Raw genomic sequence first — 18,986 nt, forward strand, 5'->3', positions numbered from 1 at the left:
TTTCTAATCCTGGTTGTGTTCAGTCTGTCAGTAATAACCAAGCAAACTGTGTCAAATCCCCCAAGGCCGGGTCAGATCAAGTGTCATCTTCAAAGCTACACTTGTACCTGTGCATGTACATGTACATGCTGAATATTACAACCAGGAATAGAAACCATTTCTGCTGGTAATAGCCTCTTTGGACAACATTCCTATTAGTGTTGTGCCAGTGCAGAAGTGATGTTTACTTGGACTAGTCAGTAGCAAGTTTACAATTTGAGTGTGGTCTACTTGACACCGTGCAGCTGTAATGTAATTGCTGCGCAGAACCCCAACGATGCTGTGCCATTTTGTTGAAAAGTACCGATACATGTACCCAGTACATGTAAAGGGGAAGCAAAACCGCATCCCCCAAGGAGCTCAGTACCTCCCACGAAGTTTCATTTTCTTGCGAAGTTGTTCTGTAGGTAAAAGAACAGTTCCTCCTATCACCGGTAGGTTTTGCAATCTTATCCAAAGTACTGGTACGTGTAGTGTGAAGCCGTTGTGATCTTTGGGACCATTTCACTGACCGTAGTTCCTACTGTAACCATCAAGCGCAAATAAACTTTTACCCAGTCCCTGAACAGCATACGCTATAAGAGTACGTGTACATACACGTACATACCCCAAAGCCTATCCATTGAAAGCCCTCCCTAAGGCCTTCTGTTAACAAATGCCCCCATACAATGTAGTCCATCCACTGGCAAACACTACCATGACCCTACCAGTACTTTTGTCAAATCTTTTTATGACATTCCAAGTGACGAGTTATTAAATGACCCTGTCATTGGACAAATGATCAAGTTGCCCTTTGGGAGAGTACTTTACCGGTCTCCTTGGTGATAAATGTGCTTGTTACTCCTTCCAAACAGCATTTGCCCTCCAGACTTTCCTATTATTTAATGTCGAAATGGTCTCACTTTGACAAATATCTCGGTGGCTGTCTGACAAAATGTCTGGTAATCCTTAGATTGACAAGTCCTCCTAGGTGTGTCCTGCTTACAACCGTGGCTCTGCCATTAGTAACTATTGACATTAATGTTGCCTTGCTGATTTCTAAATGTTTGTGACACTTGTGGGCTAAGGGATTTACATGTAGTGGCCTACTCACTGATTAAATCCCTCCCATTGACCAATTTTACAATGGTCTCCCCCCCATTGCGGCCTTCCATTCACAAAGGTTCCTGTATGTCTTCTGTTGACAAAATTTTCAAATTGTTCTCTCAGACAAATGCTGTCATGGCCGTGAAAACGCATCTGACAATTTGCGATTGTAAGCTGTTTCCCAGATTTAAACAATCATGCATACCACAAAAGGTTGCTTTCTGCACATGCTAAACATCTAAATTGTGCAGATTTTAAAGAAGCACATTTGCAAATACGTATATAGTTAGCCCTCTGAACAATGTACATGTATGGTACTTGTTCCCATGTGAGCTTCACACTTACCGTAGTGTGAAACACAAGTGCGATGCAATGTACTTATTACCAGCTATATTATACTTTAACTGAAATAGATGAGCAGTGTGTGAAAAGCTCCATAATCCCAATGTACAGGGTGCTCTGCTACAATCCTGGACTGATCTCGTTGGGACATGCCTCTCCCCTCTCCCCCTGTCAGCGTTGTTTCTCATTGGGTAAGCTGGGCCGAATCTTGGTCCAATAAATGACCGCAACACTGAATGGGGGAGAGGGGGATCTTTTCACTGCGCTTCCCACAAGGTGTTCCAACTATTCTGTCCAGGATTGTACATGTAGATACACAAGGGCCTCAACCAGTGTAACCACTGCTGAGAGGGGAATATTTTACGTTGCCTTGACCTTCTTGGGGGGAGTTGTTGGGACTCATTTTACTGATACACTTAGGGGCCCTATTGTATCAATCTACCATACATGTACACACGCCCCCAGAATGAGGTCAAACCTTCACCCCAGAGTGGTCTCCAAAACCACAAAACCAACAGGGTAATTCTTGCCAGCTGCTGAAGGATGTTGTGGTTAAGTGTGACAGACCACAGCTAATTTACGCAGTGGATCATCTCCCCTCTCTAAGCAGGGAATAAGAAAAGAGACATGTAAGGTCATACATGTACTGTAAGTTTCAACATCATACCAAAGACTGTTAGTTATCGCAACTTATTAGGGTAAAGGGTAGTAAGATGTGGTCGTGATCATTGCCGAATTGTTCTGATGATCAGTTAAGTTGAAGTGTGATGTGTGTGCACATGTACGGGTAGTACCAGAATTTGTTTTGTTAGATTAACGTGATTACAATTGAAAGGTCTACCATGGAAAAAAAACAAGATTCTGAATTTTTGTGTAATAAGTAACATTATCTGTTAATGATGTTAAAGTAGACTTGACCAGTTGTGCTGTCACAAACTGGACCATTGTATGGCTCTTCTTTGGCCACTGTTTAAATAGACTTGACTCAAGGCGAGATCTCTGTGTCGTCTTTGTTTCTACTTTGGATACATATCGAGCCCACGTGCTGTTACTTGTGTCCACTTATTACCATGAGTCCAGTTCAGAAATCCAGACTTGATGAATCTGCCAACTGGTTGTACACAGTGAATGGGCTCATCTACCAAAAGTGGTAGCAGCCAATCACAGTATGGAACTTGTTTTTACGTCGTTCATACCTGCATTATAATAAACGAGTCTACAAGTCTAACTACTTTGATTGGTGGAAATTCCGTATAGATTATGCAAGATCATGGTGTTCACATGAAATTATGAATAACTACATATCACCGATGGGGGGGTCCGATTGGCTTACATGTATTCGTCAAGTCGGATTTACTGACTGGTGACGTATGACACATGTACAATAAAGACTATCAAACGAGGGTGCCTTATAAGGGTTATGCGAGCTGCCGGGCCGAGCTTGACGACCGTGTAGTGCATACCAGCTAAAGGGATGGCTGACTAGGGAAGAGCAACGTAAGTCCGACTTGATTCAAGTCTACTGTTTAAACTACACTTCCACATGTATTTGCCATGGTGGCTGGAAATATTGGCTCATAAACATGTTGCTTTTGTAATGTAGGGTCCTCATTTGAAACTCCTCCCCCAACCCCGTCCACACCTATGGTCCCTCCTCCCCCCCTCCCCCCATCCTGCTGGTACTCTCCTTGTTCCGTCCAGCAGTCTATTCTCTGTTTTGTTTCCTTTTCTTCACTTCATTTGGTGGCATTTGCTTTATTTTCTGATTTTTTCTATGTCGGGCTAAATACATGTAATTCATTATTTGAGTATTCGCCCTTCAATATGATCGGATATCTATATATTTGGTCTTACTGACCGGGAGATTGTTGATTAAACCATATGCAAATTAGTTGCAATAACGCACACAGTTGTACATTATAATCACTATAGTAGCTTCTTACGTCTACAAGTATCTCCAGCCAAGATTTAACAAGATGTAAGAGACCAACAATACTTATTGCCTTGTTATATTTCTATTCCTTTTTAATTATTCCTTTTTTAATGAATAATTTACTCCTTTGAGTAGTAAGATTGCTGTTGTTTTTCATTTGATCTGCTTTTCATGAATTTGGCATTCGAATATTCAAATTTGGAAACTGATATTCAAATATTCGATACTCGATTGAATATTTGGATATTTGGACATTCAGCAGAGCCCTAGTTAGACCACTTTATCTCATAATTACTGTAAATGGTAAGAGAGAAACATACATGTACCTAGTGAAGCAGGTAACCCCAATAAATAGCCCACCAGTACTTAAGAGATCTTCCCTGTACACTGTCATTCCCACATTGCCCCCATTCCAAGTAACCTTGCTGAAGACATGTCCAGAGTTAAAGCGTCAGTGGCCCTGGGATAGTGACCCCATTAGATACTATTTAGGAAACCGACTCTAACCCCCTTAATCCTTAAAAATACATGTGATATCATACTTGTACACATGTATGTTTCCCTTATGTGACATCATGTCCAGAGAAAAATATAACCATCCCCTTGGAAAGGTACAAGTACATCTGATCTTCCCACTTCAATTAGACTTGATTATAAACACAGTCTTAGACCACATGTACGAGTAGGTCTAAAAATCTGATGTCAGATGTTTACCCAGACAATTGCATCATAAACTGGATTTATGACATGTAACGGGTAAGCGAATTCATTGAGTAAAGAAAGTCTTCCTTGTTAGTTGGACTCATCTCTTGTATTTGTCTCTGTTCCTGTTTTCTCTCTGTCCTGTTTTCTCTCTGTTCCTGTTTTCGCACTGCTTCAGCGGCCAAAGTGGTACATGTAGCTATATGTACATGTACATGTACAGTACCAAACAAGTGTTTTTGCTGGTGGCAGTTGTGAGTTTCAACCCACAACCATAAAAATGACTGGTGCCTCAAACACTGCTACTAAGAAAACTGTGCATGTATTCCTACTTTTCCTATCTCTATTTGGGCTCCTTCCAATAAGCTACCTGTAGTTAGGTATTCCAACAGTGCACTCATGTTTTTGCCTCACGTGCGACCGCCGGAGTTCCTCTCTGTCAATCTGGTTAGAAGGAGCTCTCCTGTGGTGGAACTGTGACAATAAATTTATTGAATCCCCAGATTCGTTGCGTTGAAATATACAACCAGGTAGTTAAACTTAACACCTCGAGTCAAGACAGTGGAGGGAAAACGATAATTGGAAAACTGTGTAATTTCAACCTTGCTCGTTTTATTCAGATATTTAAACGACACATCTCCAACAGTTCTTTAACCTTAGGTTCCTTTATTTACATGAAATTCATTACTTCACCGAGAATATTGTAGCTCTGTCAAAGTGTGAATCAAGCTCTGCTGATGCTGCTCCAATATATTTCTATAACTCCAACTATTACGTCTGTAACCAGCCCTGCTGCAATTACTCCGGTAGATTTCTTTAACTTCAACTACTACGTCGGTAACCAGCCCTGCTGCAATTACTCTGGTAGATTTCTATAACTTCAACTACTATGTCGGTAACCAGCCCTGCTGCAATTACTCCGGTAGGTGTCTGTAACTTTGCCTAGCCTATGCGATCTCTTGGTGTCGCCGGAGTCGTGTGAGTCGCCGCCATCGACCCTTACGTTGAGTAACACAACTTTATTGCAGCTACTTACTAACATTGCTTTACCATAAATTGTTTACAAGCCATGTCACAACAATAAATATATCATAGATATATTCCTACAATGCAACCGGAGTCTCACTAAATACATCATCACATTCTTAAAGTTTAGTTTATCACATCATGAGGCTTCAAGAAATCATAATGGCAGATAAAGTTCAAAATTAATTTATTGTCAATCTGGAGACACTCTAAATCATTAATAAACGAGAACTACCAGACAGGAAATGTACCTTGGAGATCTTGAATAAGTCAAAAGACAAGAAAGTTTCTTACCTAATGTCAAGTAATACAACTTATTGTGGCGACTTAATGAGCGCAACATGCTCGTCTTTTTTATATTCTCCCGCCGCGCGTCTAAGAATTCTTTTAGGGCTCAATAGTTCGATACGGTGGCGCTCTTATGCATTTCCCGTCATATTTATTGAATTGACTAAATAGCCAAAATTATCTCTTTAGAATCACCTGAAATGTAAAATTATTCCATCACATAAAGGTGAGAACGGTTAATTAGGAGAATCAATTAATCAATGTTCAGAGTAAATCACGTGTTCTGCAAATGACGTCACACATTCAACAGCTTCCGTTGCTATGCGCATGCGTACTGTAGAAACCGGCTTGTGACGTGGACTCTCTAGGCATAAATCATACATTGATTACGGCTATGAACAGGTAATCCGCAATTATAATTTACCAAGGTTTTAACAATAGAACTTGCTCAAGAAATAAGTGAGACGGACGATGCTCTCAGCATTACATTTTGTTATAACTAATGTAGAATTTAGTCACTGTGGCAACCCTTGAAAAGTGAGTTGAACACTGAAGCTTGTTCCCACTAGCAGTGGATCTTAAGAAGCTTGAGTGCTGAAGCTTTAATGGCATGGTTGTGGGAGGTTCTGTAGTCTTGCTGAATTCCTGGAAATAATGGGACACTGTTACAGCTTGTCTGTAGCACAGCACACGAAAGTGACACTGAAATACATGTAGCTAGAAGTACACATTGTGAAATGACATGACCAAAGAATGCACATTGTGTGTGACAAGTATTTTTCACATGTGTTTCATCATCAGGTTGGTGAAATTGCCTCCTCCACCTTGGTGATGGTGTTACCGCTACATTTCAGACCATGGCCACTGGTAGAAACATTTGCTGTAGACTTTTTGTTTTACCGGTACACTAGTGGGTTTCCAATTTTTGGGTGCTCATTGTCCCTCAATTCACTATTTTGTCTTTTTAATTCTTTTAGAAGTTGCAGTGATTTTTTTTTTCATATTGAATGCTACTGGTACTTATCATATTTTTTAAAAACCTTTTTTGTGTGTACATACGTGTGATGAGTTAATAATTTTTCTGTCCCTATTTCCACAGTGTGTTTCCTAAACTTGTAACTTTAATAAACTCTGAAAATTGAAAGATCATCAAGACTTCATTCCTTCCTTCTGCTTATTGTCTCCAACTCGACAGATTTCTCACTTTTGTTTTAGACATATCAGAACTTGAGTCATGATTTTAAAGATTTGTAAGCATGCACCTGTTGTTTGTAGGAAAGCAAATTTGTTTTCCTAAACATTTTCCAATTTCTAGGAAAATCTCTGTGTAGCAGCTGGTAGACATGCCTCAAACTTGCCTGTAAATTTATTAACGTGTTTACTTCATGGTACGGTACATGTGCAGTGTACCAGTGTAATGGGTGAATACCGGTACCTGGTACATGTGCAGTGTACCAGTGTAATAGGTGAATACTGGTACCCGGTACATGTGCAGTGTACCAGTGTAATACATGTAGGTGAGTAGAGTGGCATATCCAGGTTTGGATTGGGGGGGGGTGGGGGAGAAAAATTGATGTTTCTCTAAAATTGACAGCCAAAGTCTGTCCAAAAAAATCTTGACCTCCCTTGAACAGTGGTATTGCTGTTACAGAAGTGTTGGTGCGTTCAATTTCTCATTTATTAAGAAATTGGCAACATGTCTCCAGCAGGGGTTATCCCTCCCACAACTGAATATGCCACTGGAACTCCAGCAACCGTTGGTGCAACTTGGGGTCCGACAAGTGATTCACTTGTGATTTGACTTTTGATAGACTTGGTGCCAAACATCATCTCCCGATTTTCTCTGCTGACTCATGTCATTCATGTGTTGATGTCCAGATTCACTTGAATGTTACAGTGCATATATTCTTGAACGCCTTGTGTTCTAGCCAACAGTTTTGTGCTTGTCTGTGTGGGGGGCACATACATGTACGTACGTATACATGTACATGTACCGTTGCATTTTATATTTGAAAAGTATAGCTCCACCCATACTGTACTATTGTGATGTATCAAACACTGTACTGGTATGCACATTCATGTACATGTTTACTGGAGTGGTTGGCATAGAAACAGCAGACAATGTACATACGGTGTGGAAGGATTTTAATGCTGTTCAGTGAGAGCTTGTACATTCTGTACAAGGCATGCACATGTACTACTCCATGTACATGTATATACATGTACAGATGCACTTTGAATCCTGTGCAAGCAATTGACATTATTAGTGGTCACGAAGCTGTTCAGAAACTTGCGACACAAACACACAGGGGAAAGTCCCGGAGAGTAGTGCAATACATTACATTTTTTGTTCATGACGCAGTTCAGCGGGAGCATGTTAATGGCAGAATGGAACGACCACAGGCAAGGATACCAGTACATGTGTACGCTTCACAAAAACAGATTGTACTGTTCATGTGGTCAGAATTACCATTCACGCACATGTACTGGTACATAATTTCATGATATACATGTACAGTTCATTGAGAGAATGTCCGTGACAGAATGGAACAACCATTGGCTCTCATGTTAATTAAAGAACATCCTGGAGCACCTTGCACAAAACAAATAGTCTGGTCTTTTGCATGTGGTCAGAATTGGATGCATGCTTGACCAGTTCTTGCAGCACTAGTGATTGTATTTGGATTGTGTGGCAGTTACACGTAGGTGGTGAAATTTGGTTGAATTTCTTTCCTTCAACCTCCGATTCAAATCTCACCCAGAGCGTCAAGCTGGTCAGGTTATTTTACTGATACATCTCTCTTTTCAACTTTCGGGAACTTCATTGGGAATTTCTCTCTATTATTTAAAAATCTTATCTAAGTTTGTACATTGGAGGACAGCCCTGGGGAAATCCCTGGCATTTTCTTTTTCAATAGGGTTTGGCTAGCATCATGAATAGAAGGGTCCTTTCTAGAGGCCTTTTCATACTTCGGACGAATACAAAAGTGAAGCGAATTTGACGTCACAGGAAAACTTCCAGCGAAATTTAGCCTGAGTGGAAATGTATTCAAGTTTTACAAATGTGCAACATGAAAATTTGATCTGATGTTACAAAGTCATATTCGTGTTTGCTTTTGCGCTGAGTATGAACAGGCCTTAAGAACCTTCACATATAGCTCAGTACCTGAATGAAGAAATACCGGTAACTTTGGGCTTCTCCAGGTCTCCCTGTAATAAAGGCGATTCAAAATAGTGTGCCTCCAAGAGTTTGCAATGCATTGGCCAATCACCACGCGTGAAATCTCCGCATTTCCAAATGCGGAGTGGGTTGACAGATTTCACACAATGTGATTGGTCAATGCATTTGCAAACTCTTGGATGCCCACTGTTGTGAAGTGCCCGTATTGCATCACGAACATTTTCGTGGTGTCAGTCTCTCCTTGGAATCCTTTGAAATCACTTGTTTTAATTTTGACTTTCCGTGGTTCATGTACATGTACCGGTGCAAGGCATGTCTGATGATGATTCACCTGTAATCCTCACCATTAAGATATCTGCAATTGTTCTCATGCTTTGTCTTTCCTTTAAATAGACAGGCCGGTACTTGTCATTGTACTAGATATAAATGTACATCTGTGTACCTGCTAAATTGTGCGCGTACATGTACATACCAATTCATGTACATGTACGTTCATGTTACCTTTACTTGTATACATGTATAATACATAATTTGATACATGTTGTAATGGTGCTTTTGTGATTTTTGTACTGATAGTTTTTTTTTAATGAAATCACCTACATGTAGGATTTTGCCGATATAGTTCAGTTTGGAATATTTTAGGGGATGCAGCATAAAGTCTATTCAGGATGTCAGGTTTTTAACTAAATTGGTTTTTTTTGAGGAGCACTGACCTTATCAGAGGAACTTGAAAAGACAGTCATAAGTGGGAAACTATCGTGTCGCAGCTTCCGTTATGGAAGGCCCTCTATGATAAATTGCAGTTACAAGAGAGAACACCTGCGGTATGATTGCAGATTTTGTGATTCTATTATGTATGAGTACATACATGTACATATAAGAAACTGTACACAGTAAAGTTACATTGTACATTTTGGCCTTCAATGAACCAATTCAGTATTCCAAAAAGATGAGATCATTTGAGAATAAAGCACGCGATCTTGAACATTTCTTGTTCATTGGTTAGAGCTTTGCTGATTGAGTTGACCTTATGCATGTGTATTGCTGTTTTCGAATGACCTCCAACACCTTTCATCTTGGGCGTGCACCAGTGGAATACCTGACTGGATCATGGTGACCATGGAGGAATAAGAACACATTGGTACATTACACAGCAGTTCAAAGTTAAACACTGTGAACAGGAATGGGAAAGTTTTTCTTGAAAATAATTTCCATTCACATTTGACAAGATGCGGAAATATTTTCCAGCCTGTGGGAAATTGTTTTTGACATTTTTTAAATATAAATGAATTCCCTGGGGAAATTTTTTTTCACATTTCTGAAAAAGCGGTAAATATTGATTTCCTGGGAAGACAAAAATTGTAAAAAGAATTTCCCATCTATAGGTTAACTTCCAATTGCGGTGTAATGTGCCTTTGGTAGTTGATGGTGCAACCAAGAGCCTTGGTGTCATTTTTGGGGCTTTGATTTGTTAATGGATTGGGATATATTAAAACTGCATGACATGACATAGGATTTTTTTGGCGATGTAATACACAACAGACCTACATGTACACTGTACATGTATTGGAAAGCACACAGAAATGCTGAGAAGAATTGTACTTCTGAGAGAATGTGCAAAGGCTTTGTATTCACCACGTTCAAATATTCTCTCTCCGCAAAGCGTGCAATTAATGCTCTTTTTAAAACACCCTTGAAGTTTATTTCAAAGGATCGTTAGTGGGAAATATATTATATACACAGAATGGCTACCAATTATATAGAGAACTTTCACATGCTGAGACACATTTGCATATATACACGTGTCTGTGTAGGCCTAAATTTAGCAATATGAATAGATCCGCAAAGCTGTATAACCAGTCATTCCAATGCTTTGCACTACCAGGGTGGATGTGCTGGTACATGTACATAGTACACTGTACATGTGCTAGATGCAAGTACATGTACTAAACACACATGGACATCTGTACACATGTACATTATCTTGAACACTTTACCAATGGCAGTAGTGTAATCCCACATTTGCAGCTGGTGGTTAAAATGCCATACTCTGTAGTTGGGGCTAAGTTTATCGCTGAAACATAAATAACGCACTTATACGTGTTCAGGGATTCATCCTCAGTTCCAATACACATGTACAGGTACATGTACATGTGATGAATTTATTAAAGAGAGAAGTACAATGTAGGAGTAGTGACAAATTGACCATTTTCTACAGGCTTCACACTGAAGTGAACCAAATGATATCCCCACTGTGTACAGTAGACATGTGTGTACAGTACATGTACGTGTAGTTGTATATGCATAACAGATTTCCAATCCACTGTCACTTGTGCAGTACATGTACATGTACATGTACATGACATAACAAATACAAGGCCACACCAAAAGTTTGGCCTTGTATTCAAGTACTACCGGTAGTCACAAATACCTAAATCATTCAATTAAAAGTCAAGAACCCACCTGCAAATTATAACCCTGGATTTACATGTACATGAAATTGCAGATTTCATCCTGATACCTTGTTAATTAAAGCACTGTGTACCTGTACTTGTACAATGTACTGTACATGGTACAGAACACAAGTGTGCATTTTCCCCTTGTATTAAAGTTACGGGCAACTGAAGGGTTTAGTATTATCAGGGAAAGACACTGTCCCACATCCAAGTGCACAACTTAATTTACTTCTAGAATTGAGAGAGCGGAATCTAATGCTGAATCCGCTGTTATTAGCAGTTACTGGCCACAGGACTGCGTGGGTTGCATGATGAGGAAATTATGCATGGGGTTTCACTGAATTGTGAGGGAGAATAGTAGCCCCTAGAACTGAATTTTCCTGCGGCTACGTGTCAAATACCAACAGCATAGCTTCTAAATTGTCTTAAATTTTGACTCTCCTTAATATTCTGATCAGATAATGGTGGGGTAAGGGTGGGAGGGGGGAGAAAAGGGGGGGGGACAAAGTGTGTTATGAGAGGTAGAAGTACATACCATCACATGTACATGTACAGGAGGCATTCACTGACACAGGCTTTTGTAGGGACTTTGTATTCCCATTTGATCATGCCAAGGTCTGATTTTGCTGTGTTGCTAAACACAGGCATTTCCTGTTAGTTAAGAATGAAGCAAAAAAAAAAGTCATCAGCATTTGCAGTTTGTTTTTGCACTGTACATAAATTTGCTGAGTTGTGGTTTCTGCTTTGAAAGCAGGTCTGTGAATTTGGGCCTGGATGCTTTCCTCATATGAAGGTGCTGCAGGTTTGTACCCATTCAGTTACAGTTTGGTCACGTGGCATACAGACGTGGAATTGGTACTCTGCGATATGTTTCCAGTATTTCTTTGCCATCCTGAGTAAGACACGCATCTAGTGAATTTCTTGACTCGCTTAACCGCTTCTGATGCATTTTGTGCAGTGTGTGTGGAAGGTTGTAAACAGGAAGTCCCACCTCATTAGTACATGTACATGTACGTGCAAGCTTGTGCTAAAATCTTTACAGTTCTCACACAACGCTGACTACACACAAATTATGTGTACGTGGTGCTTATTAAACATGTTAGTGAAGAAGCAAAAAATTGGTATTAAAATTAAAGGGTACACCATATCACCAGGTGCAATATTACAGTCTTGAATATTACCATTAATCCAAGTATTACAATTCATTTGCCATGTAATGGTTGTAACACAGTTGATGTCCTGTGTACAGTTTGTACACTGCCTGGATGTCTTGCCATGTACATGTGCATGTAGGTACGTGTACTTCACTTTACTGTAAAGGTAAATGCACTTGCTGACTACAGAATCTGATCAACCCCAGGGCACAAGAGAACACGTGGTGCATTCTGTTAACAGAGAGTACAGGGAAACTTGTGATGCATTTGGAAGCTTACAGGTGTAAGTACTAGTACATGTACCAGTACATTTGTGTGTAATCATCTATATAAAAAAAACCTAGAAAGTTGTAATAGAAATGTTGCCTAAGGAATCATTTCACATACTTGTACAATACATTTATGGTATTGTAGCTTTAACAATGCCTCAATTGTTAGTGTAAATTTGTTTCCATATTATTGGTTTTTAGTGTCATTTGCAGTTTATTATACCGGTACATAGGTACATCTGTACATGTGTGTCCACTTGAAGAGTTTATTTCCAAAATGCGATAAGTGCCATAGTATTTTTCAGAATCCTACATGTACCTGTTCTCAGTTGCCTGCAGTCAGTTTTGACAATTAAAATAGTGAGAAAGAAGTTTAGGGACACTCGGTACACTGTTAAAGCTCTCCTACCATGTCTTTCATAATTGTAGAAAAATTGCTTGTTTTTCAAATGGATATATCTCATTTTGGAAATAAAGACTTCACTTAGTAATAAGGAAAGCCCATGGACAATTTGAAAATATTCCTTTTGGTGAAAATGAAGAATTTTTGTCTTGCCATCTCACTCTACGTGTATATTTTGAGGTGCTCCAGTTGATGTACATGTAGATTCTTTTTTTCAAAAAACTCAACCAGACCAGTGGAAATCTTGTACATGTATTAATCACTTTGTTGGCTGATTCTTTGAACCATTGAGAATTTAAGGGGAAATTTTTTTTAGTGTGTGAACTATGCTACAGTATCTCCATCTAGAATGCATATGTGCTTTGCTCTTTGTGTGTTTGATGCCACACTGTCTTTCTCTATGGATTTTGCCGTCCACAGGAAACAAGTTGGACTGTTTTGGTGTGGCGGTTGCCGTGGTAGCAGCATGCCAGATTCTGGGCTATGAGGACGTTCATCTGGCACTGTCAGAGGATCACGCCTGGGTGGTATTTGGAGAGGACGGGACCGACACGGCCGAGGTCACATGGCACGGCAAAGGGAATGAGGACAAGAGGGGACAGTCCATCAAGCTAGGTATGACATTGACAGGGATGTCCTTGTTTACAAGTGACTCTTGGAAGGCTTTTCAAACCTCTGCCGTGTCACTGACTTTGGCATGACTTTGGCAGAATCCCCACCTCCCCCTGGAAGTCTAAAATGACTTGGCTCGTTTAGGGTCACATGTGTAGGCCAATGATCAGTTTTGCTAATTGAGGGGATAAGAGGGATTCAAGTTATGAATTGTATTTTGCACGACGAGAAAGACATGGTTTTTATGTATACATGTATTTACATTTATGTACATGTATGTACAGTGTATACATAGTACTAATGCATTACACTGTACAGTGGAACGTCGCTATACGGAATCCCGCTATACCGAACATTCGGCTGTACTGAACATTGTCCTTGGCTCCCAATATTTTGTGCACAAAACCTGCCAAACATTATGTAGTTGCAATCAAACCTCAAACGTGAATGCAACGGTAAAACATTACGAAAACAGTGAATCATAGTATCACAAGAGGATGCACTTAAGTTAGACAAAAGAGGGCGCTATTCGACATGGCAACGAAATGTTCAGCAGTTAATTTCGCTGTACCGAACATTTAGAGTGGACCCTATCGTGTCCGTTATAGCGGCGTTCCACTGTACATGTACTGTACATTATTTCAGTACTTGCCAAGGTTCAAATAAACATAATTCAGAAACTATACCAGTGCCCATCCTAAGTCTTTAGGGAAATGTTCGTTATATCTTAAGCTAACAATTAAACAAAACGCACACAGTTGTGCAAATCAAGGTCAAAGGACACATATTTGCATAATTATTGGAATAATATAGATTTTATTTTATTAATGAAGGCCATTTCAAGAGCATTAAAGTGATGTAAATTTTATCTCTGTCGGTGCTTTACTTCAGGAGATATATATATGGCTGTCCAAACAAAGCAGGTCAAGCTAATATTAGTTTGTTATCCTGTATCTCTAAAACTTGACTGATTAAAATAAAATGTCATTTCTGGGGAACTTTCTCAAGGAATCCAATCAGCATACCAAATTTTATTTCAATCTGTGATGGTCTGGTCCAAAAGCGTGTTGAATTGACACAGAATGAGCCTCAATAAAAACTGTAGCAAAGATCTCATTCCTACTTAAATCGCCCAGCCTCTATTTATACCAGGATAGTGTTAAGAGCATTTTTACCTGATTTTGGATATTAAGAGCTAAGCAACTTTAGGCTTAATGGGGAGACCAAAGTCGGAGACATTGTTCAAGTTTAGTGAAAGTGAATGCAGGCAAGTTCGGGTGCAAACTATAAGTTGACCACTGGTTAATTACTTAGATGGAAAATGAACCGACAATAATACAGGCTGAAACAGCTGTGTTCGTCCAGAGGACAAACACACCTCTAGTTTGTATCTCAACATCCACCGTCATTCAGTTGACTGAACAATCAGACTAATACCAGTTTATTTTCCTCAAGGATCTTGCACTGTTGCACTCTCAGCAATGCCTGTCTGCCTCCGCCTTGCCTTCAGCCAGCTTTGTATCGCCGTACACGTACTTAACCTCAGCCGACATCCACAGTAATTGCGTCTCTGTCAAAGGAAATTTCTTGTGTTGCAGGCGTATTGTGTCTGAGTTGAATGTGTAAACACTGGCAGTGCATGTAATATGTAATGCCATGGAATAAGGGTAATACTAACAAGATTTGTCAGGTGTTAAGTTCATGTTCACGTGCATACATACACGCTATACTGATTGTAAAGAACTCCTCTGAATAATCCAGATGTTGATGGATTGTTGGGGAACTATGGAAAATGGGCATTTTCTGTTCACTGAAAATGTTTAAGTATCAGACATGTATTTCAGTTGGTTTGAAGACAAATCTTAGCATTCCCTGATGTGCGTTTTGGCTTCTTGAACATGAAATTTAAAAATTATGTCTAATTGATAAAATTGAGATAAAATTGAGATACACAAATTCTGCAAGTATTATCCAATTACACGTACTTGATTGATCCATCTGTGCATCAGTTATTGGTTACATTTTTTCTGATTATTGAAAACCATTTTGTGAAAGTAACAACTTCCCTTCAGATGGTGAAAAGAGGTTTCAAAATCTTCTTAAACCCAAATACTCAAACATGTTCAAGCAAAGAAAGTGTGGGACGAACACAAAGGAAAAAGTTGTATTTGGGTACAGTTGGAAGAATTGAACTTTAAAGAAAGATGCTTGCTTGTCTTATTGTTATATTGATTCAACTTTAACAGTGTTTAGTGTGATAAATCAAGTTCCTAATTGAAAAGGGAACAATGAATCAATAATAAAATAATTTGGCAACTTGCAGGCCTGTTGTTGTGCTCATCAGACTCATTTGAGATTTTGTTTTAATAAGATTCTGCATGGATAGTTTGGCTACAGTGCTGCTGGCCACAAGATTATCGACTGAAAACTGTTTCTCTCTGAAAATCTGTCAGAACAACTTGACTAACTGTCCACTGAGGGAACACTCCAACGCCTGCCAGGAATCAGTACGTCCGAGAAATGACCAGTGTTGTCAAAGCTTCATGCCAAGTTCATGGACATACTGTGCATGTGTACAGTTGCGTAGTTTCATTTCCTGAATCTTGATACTGTAAGAACTTAAGAATCAACACCTTTATCTGTGTCACAGGAACTTCTTGGTTTGGTTTTTGGGTGGTTGTTTTAATCAATCTTATCCCTGTGTACTGCTTTTTATATTGTATAACTTTCTTTAGCTTCTCACGAGCACATGCAAGTACCATATTTACTAAGAAAACATGTCATGACATGTATGGGGCCCTTTAAGTTACTGGTGTGTTGGTAGCATTTCTATGAACATTCTGCAGCCTGTTTTACACAGATATTAGCATGCAGGAAATGGAAGCTGTGATGCAGTTTTGTTATTTTAAAATGTTTGTTAACTGTAAATGTTATGTTCATTAGTAGAGGGTAAGTTTATTGCCCCTTCCGTTTTTGTGTGAGTTCCTCAGCATAATGTCCGCTGAGCGTCAAGGCATATACCGGTACGTGTACTGGTACGCTTCTGCAGAAACAGTGTCTAAGACACTAAGATACCAATTCATAATTGTTGCCTGCGGTGTGAGGGAGTCCATGGTGTTTTGTACACCCGAGGGGGCAAATGACACTCGAGGTGAAGCCAAGGGTGTCATTTGTCTTGGAGGCTGTGCAAAAGCCATGGACCCCCGTCACAGCAGGCAACAATTGCTTTGTTACATCATGTTCACAGACTACACTGGAACGGACTTACATGTATAATATATGAAACTGTTGGTGCAAAATAAATTAAAACACTTTGAAACTTGAAACACTTGAAAAGCAAATTAGATATTAAATGACAAAAAAGTTTTGATCGTGATGCCCTTTGTTGACCTACCTGTATGCTTTTGGGTTTTTGCAGGGGGGAGGAGGGCAAAATCTAGAACGTATAAAAAACTGGTTTGCTAGACAAACCTTAGGATGCGTAAAGCACTGGGTTTTTTGTTAACTGGTTGAATTTCAAAATATTATTTGCTCCAAATTCCGTTGAAAACTATGGACAAGATTGAAGAGTGGATGAGAACAGATAATGGCGTGAGCATTTTATATAAAACAGCAATGGCGATCACAGCAGAAACAGTGATCAGAGCATACTCGTGTTCCTCGAGCATAGCCGGGTGAATGAAAAGAAGTTTAATAACGCGTGGGTCTCTCCCATGGCCAGAGTGAAGAGAGTAGCACATGCACACATCTACAATAATTGGCGCATAGTACCACCGCGGCTATCCACCTTGTTTTCAATTACAATGCAGTACACACGACACATCAACACTGGGAAAGATCACCATTAGCCATCATTTTTTGTGGCCGGCAACATTGCCAGTGTGCTTGACACATGAATGATACTTGTAGCATATCACATGATCAATTTGTGACCGTGGTATAACAATAATATTTGGCTCATGTTTGAATAAGAGAGAGAGGTTTAGCAGTCTTCCTTAAAGTGGCACACCACATGCACATGCTTGTTTGCACATGTCTACAGAGTACATGTGCATACCAGTAATTTCATGAATCCTGGAGGGTTTTGTGAGAACAGCGGGCATGTTGCATCAATGGCATTCTACCTCAGCCTAGCTCTCCCTTTGTCATCAGTGAGGGGGTGCTTGCACTCAGAGAGGATACACCTGTAGTAACCTTGTCCCTTTGGTCGTTTTTATTCTCTCTCTCTTTTTGATGTAGGCGTTGCTGAAGGAAGCTGGCTCTATCTCAACGATCACCCAGTAGTCTGTGACAGGAGGATGGAGGTGGCTGCCCTAGTCTCGGCAATTAATCCCTCCATTAATTCTTCGCTTGACAGTATTGAGCTGGCATCCCTCCAGCAGGTAAATAAAGGAGCCAATCTGAGTACTTGTAAATGCACAGTTTATAGCGAGTACAGTACCGTAGAGGATAACAAACGACCAGGTTTGCCATCCCAGCGGCGCATGCTAAAACAAATTTGACACTTTTTACTTTTTACTTACAAAAGCCGGGAAAATGAGCTGGCCAACTTCCACGTTCTGTCGTTCTGCATCTATTCAAAAAGAAAGTCAGTATCTTCACCGAAGTTTGAGCACACAAGACATCTTTAAAAATGATGCAGTTCTAAGTTGTCAAAATTTTGTCGTAACTCTAGGAGAATTCTCTTGCATCAGTTCTGCTGTGATGTTGCATACACATTGTGAATTGTTTATCCCAGAAGGAAAACTTTTCTGTCTGAATGTGCTTTCTCTGATTAAAATACGGAGCTAACATTCTCGTGTTATACATTACTTTGATGTTGAAGTTTTCTGTGCTTTTCAAATTTTATTTTACTTTTCACATTTGCACCCACTTAATATATCTCAACTCTCCTTTTGCTGGAACAGTCACAGTCGAAATTGCCTCCACTTTTGGCTGTCTGTGAAACAGTCGCAGACAGTCAAAAATTCTGTCCACTTCATTTATCACATTACATCAACACGTACGATTTTGACTGTTTAACCCTAACCTCCTCGGGTGTATGCAAAATCATGTTGAAATCGGAGGATTTGGGACTGTTTATAGGGTGTTGTTTATTCACTTATTTAAGGGGACTCTTTTAACAAGTACACAGGTAAAAAAGAGAATTGATTTGTTTTTTATTTATGAGAATAGGGAAATCAACAAAACAACTATTTTTTATGCATTTTAGAGTTAATATTAGTTAATTCCTGAACTGATAAAATGCCTTTTCCTGTCATCCACAAATTTGTCTCTCTCCACCCACACGTTACTCAGAATCCACTGGTTAACAGTCCAATGCCACCACTGCTAGGAATGAGAAGTATTTCAGATCATTTAATCCCGCCAGAGCTAACTTCAGACAAAATTTGAGGGGCCGAATGATGAGATGCCACTAACAGACCACCCCGGAAGAGTTTACATTCATGTGTGCACTGCACAGGTGAATTAACTTCTGTGTGTGTGCGCACATG

At 39.7% G+C, this 18,986-nt stretch overlaps 1 protein-coding gene across 1 annotated transcript in view; it reads left to right on the forward strand.

Annotated features, from left to right (window-relative positions):
* Positions 1 to 18,986, forward strand: part of LOC110988904 (menin-like) — a 44,781-nt gene that overhangs the window by 7,829 nt on the left and 17,966 nt on the right. Inside the window, exons 2-3 of the mRNA XM_022252858.2 lie at positions 13,300 to 13,494; positions 17,731 to 17,873. Coding sequence (XP_022108550.1) covers positions 13,300 to 13,494; positions 17,731 to 17,873 — 338 coding nt within the window. The remainder of the gene's footprint in view (positions 1 to 13,299; positions 13,495 to 17,730; positions 17,874 to 18,986) is intronic.

This window comes from Acanthaster planci, linkage group LG01, assembly GCF_054643075.1.
Source record: "Acanthaster planci isolate LZ-2023a linkage group LG01, COTS_SCS, whole genome shotgun sequence".
NCBI lineage: Eukaryota > Metazoa > Echinodermata > Asteroidea > Valvatida > Acanthasteridae > Acanthaster > Acanthaster planci.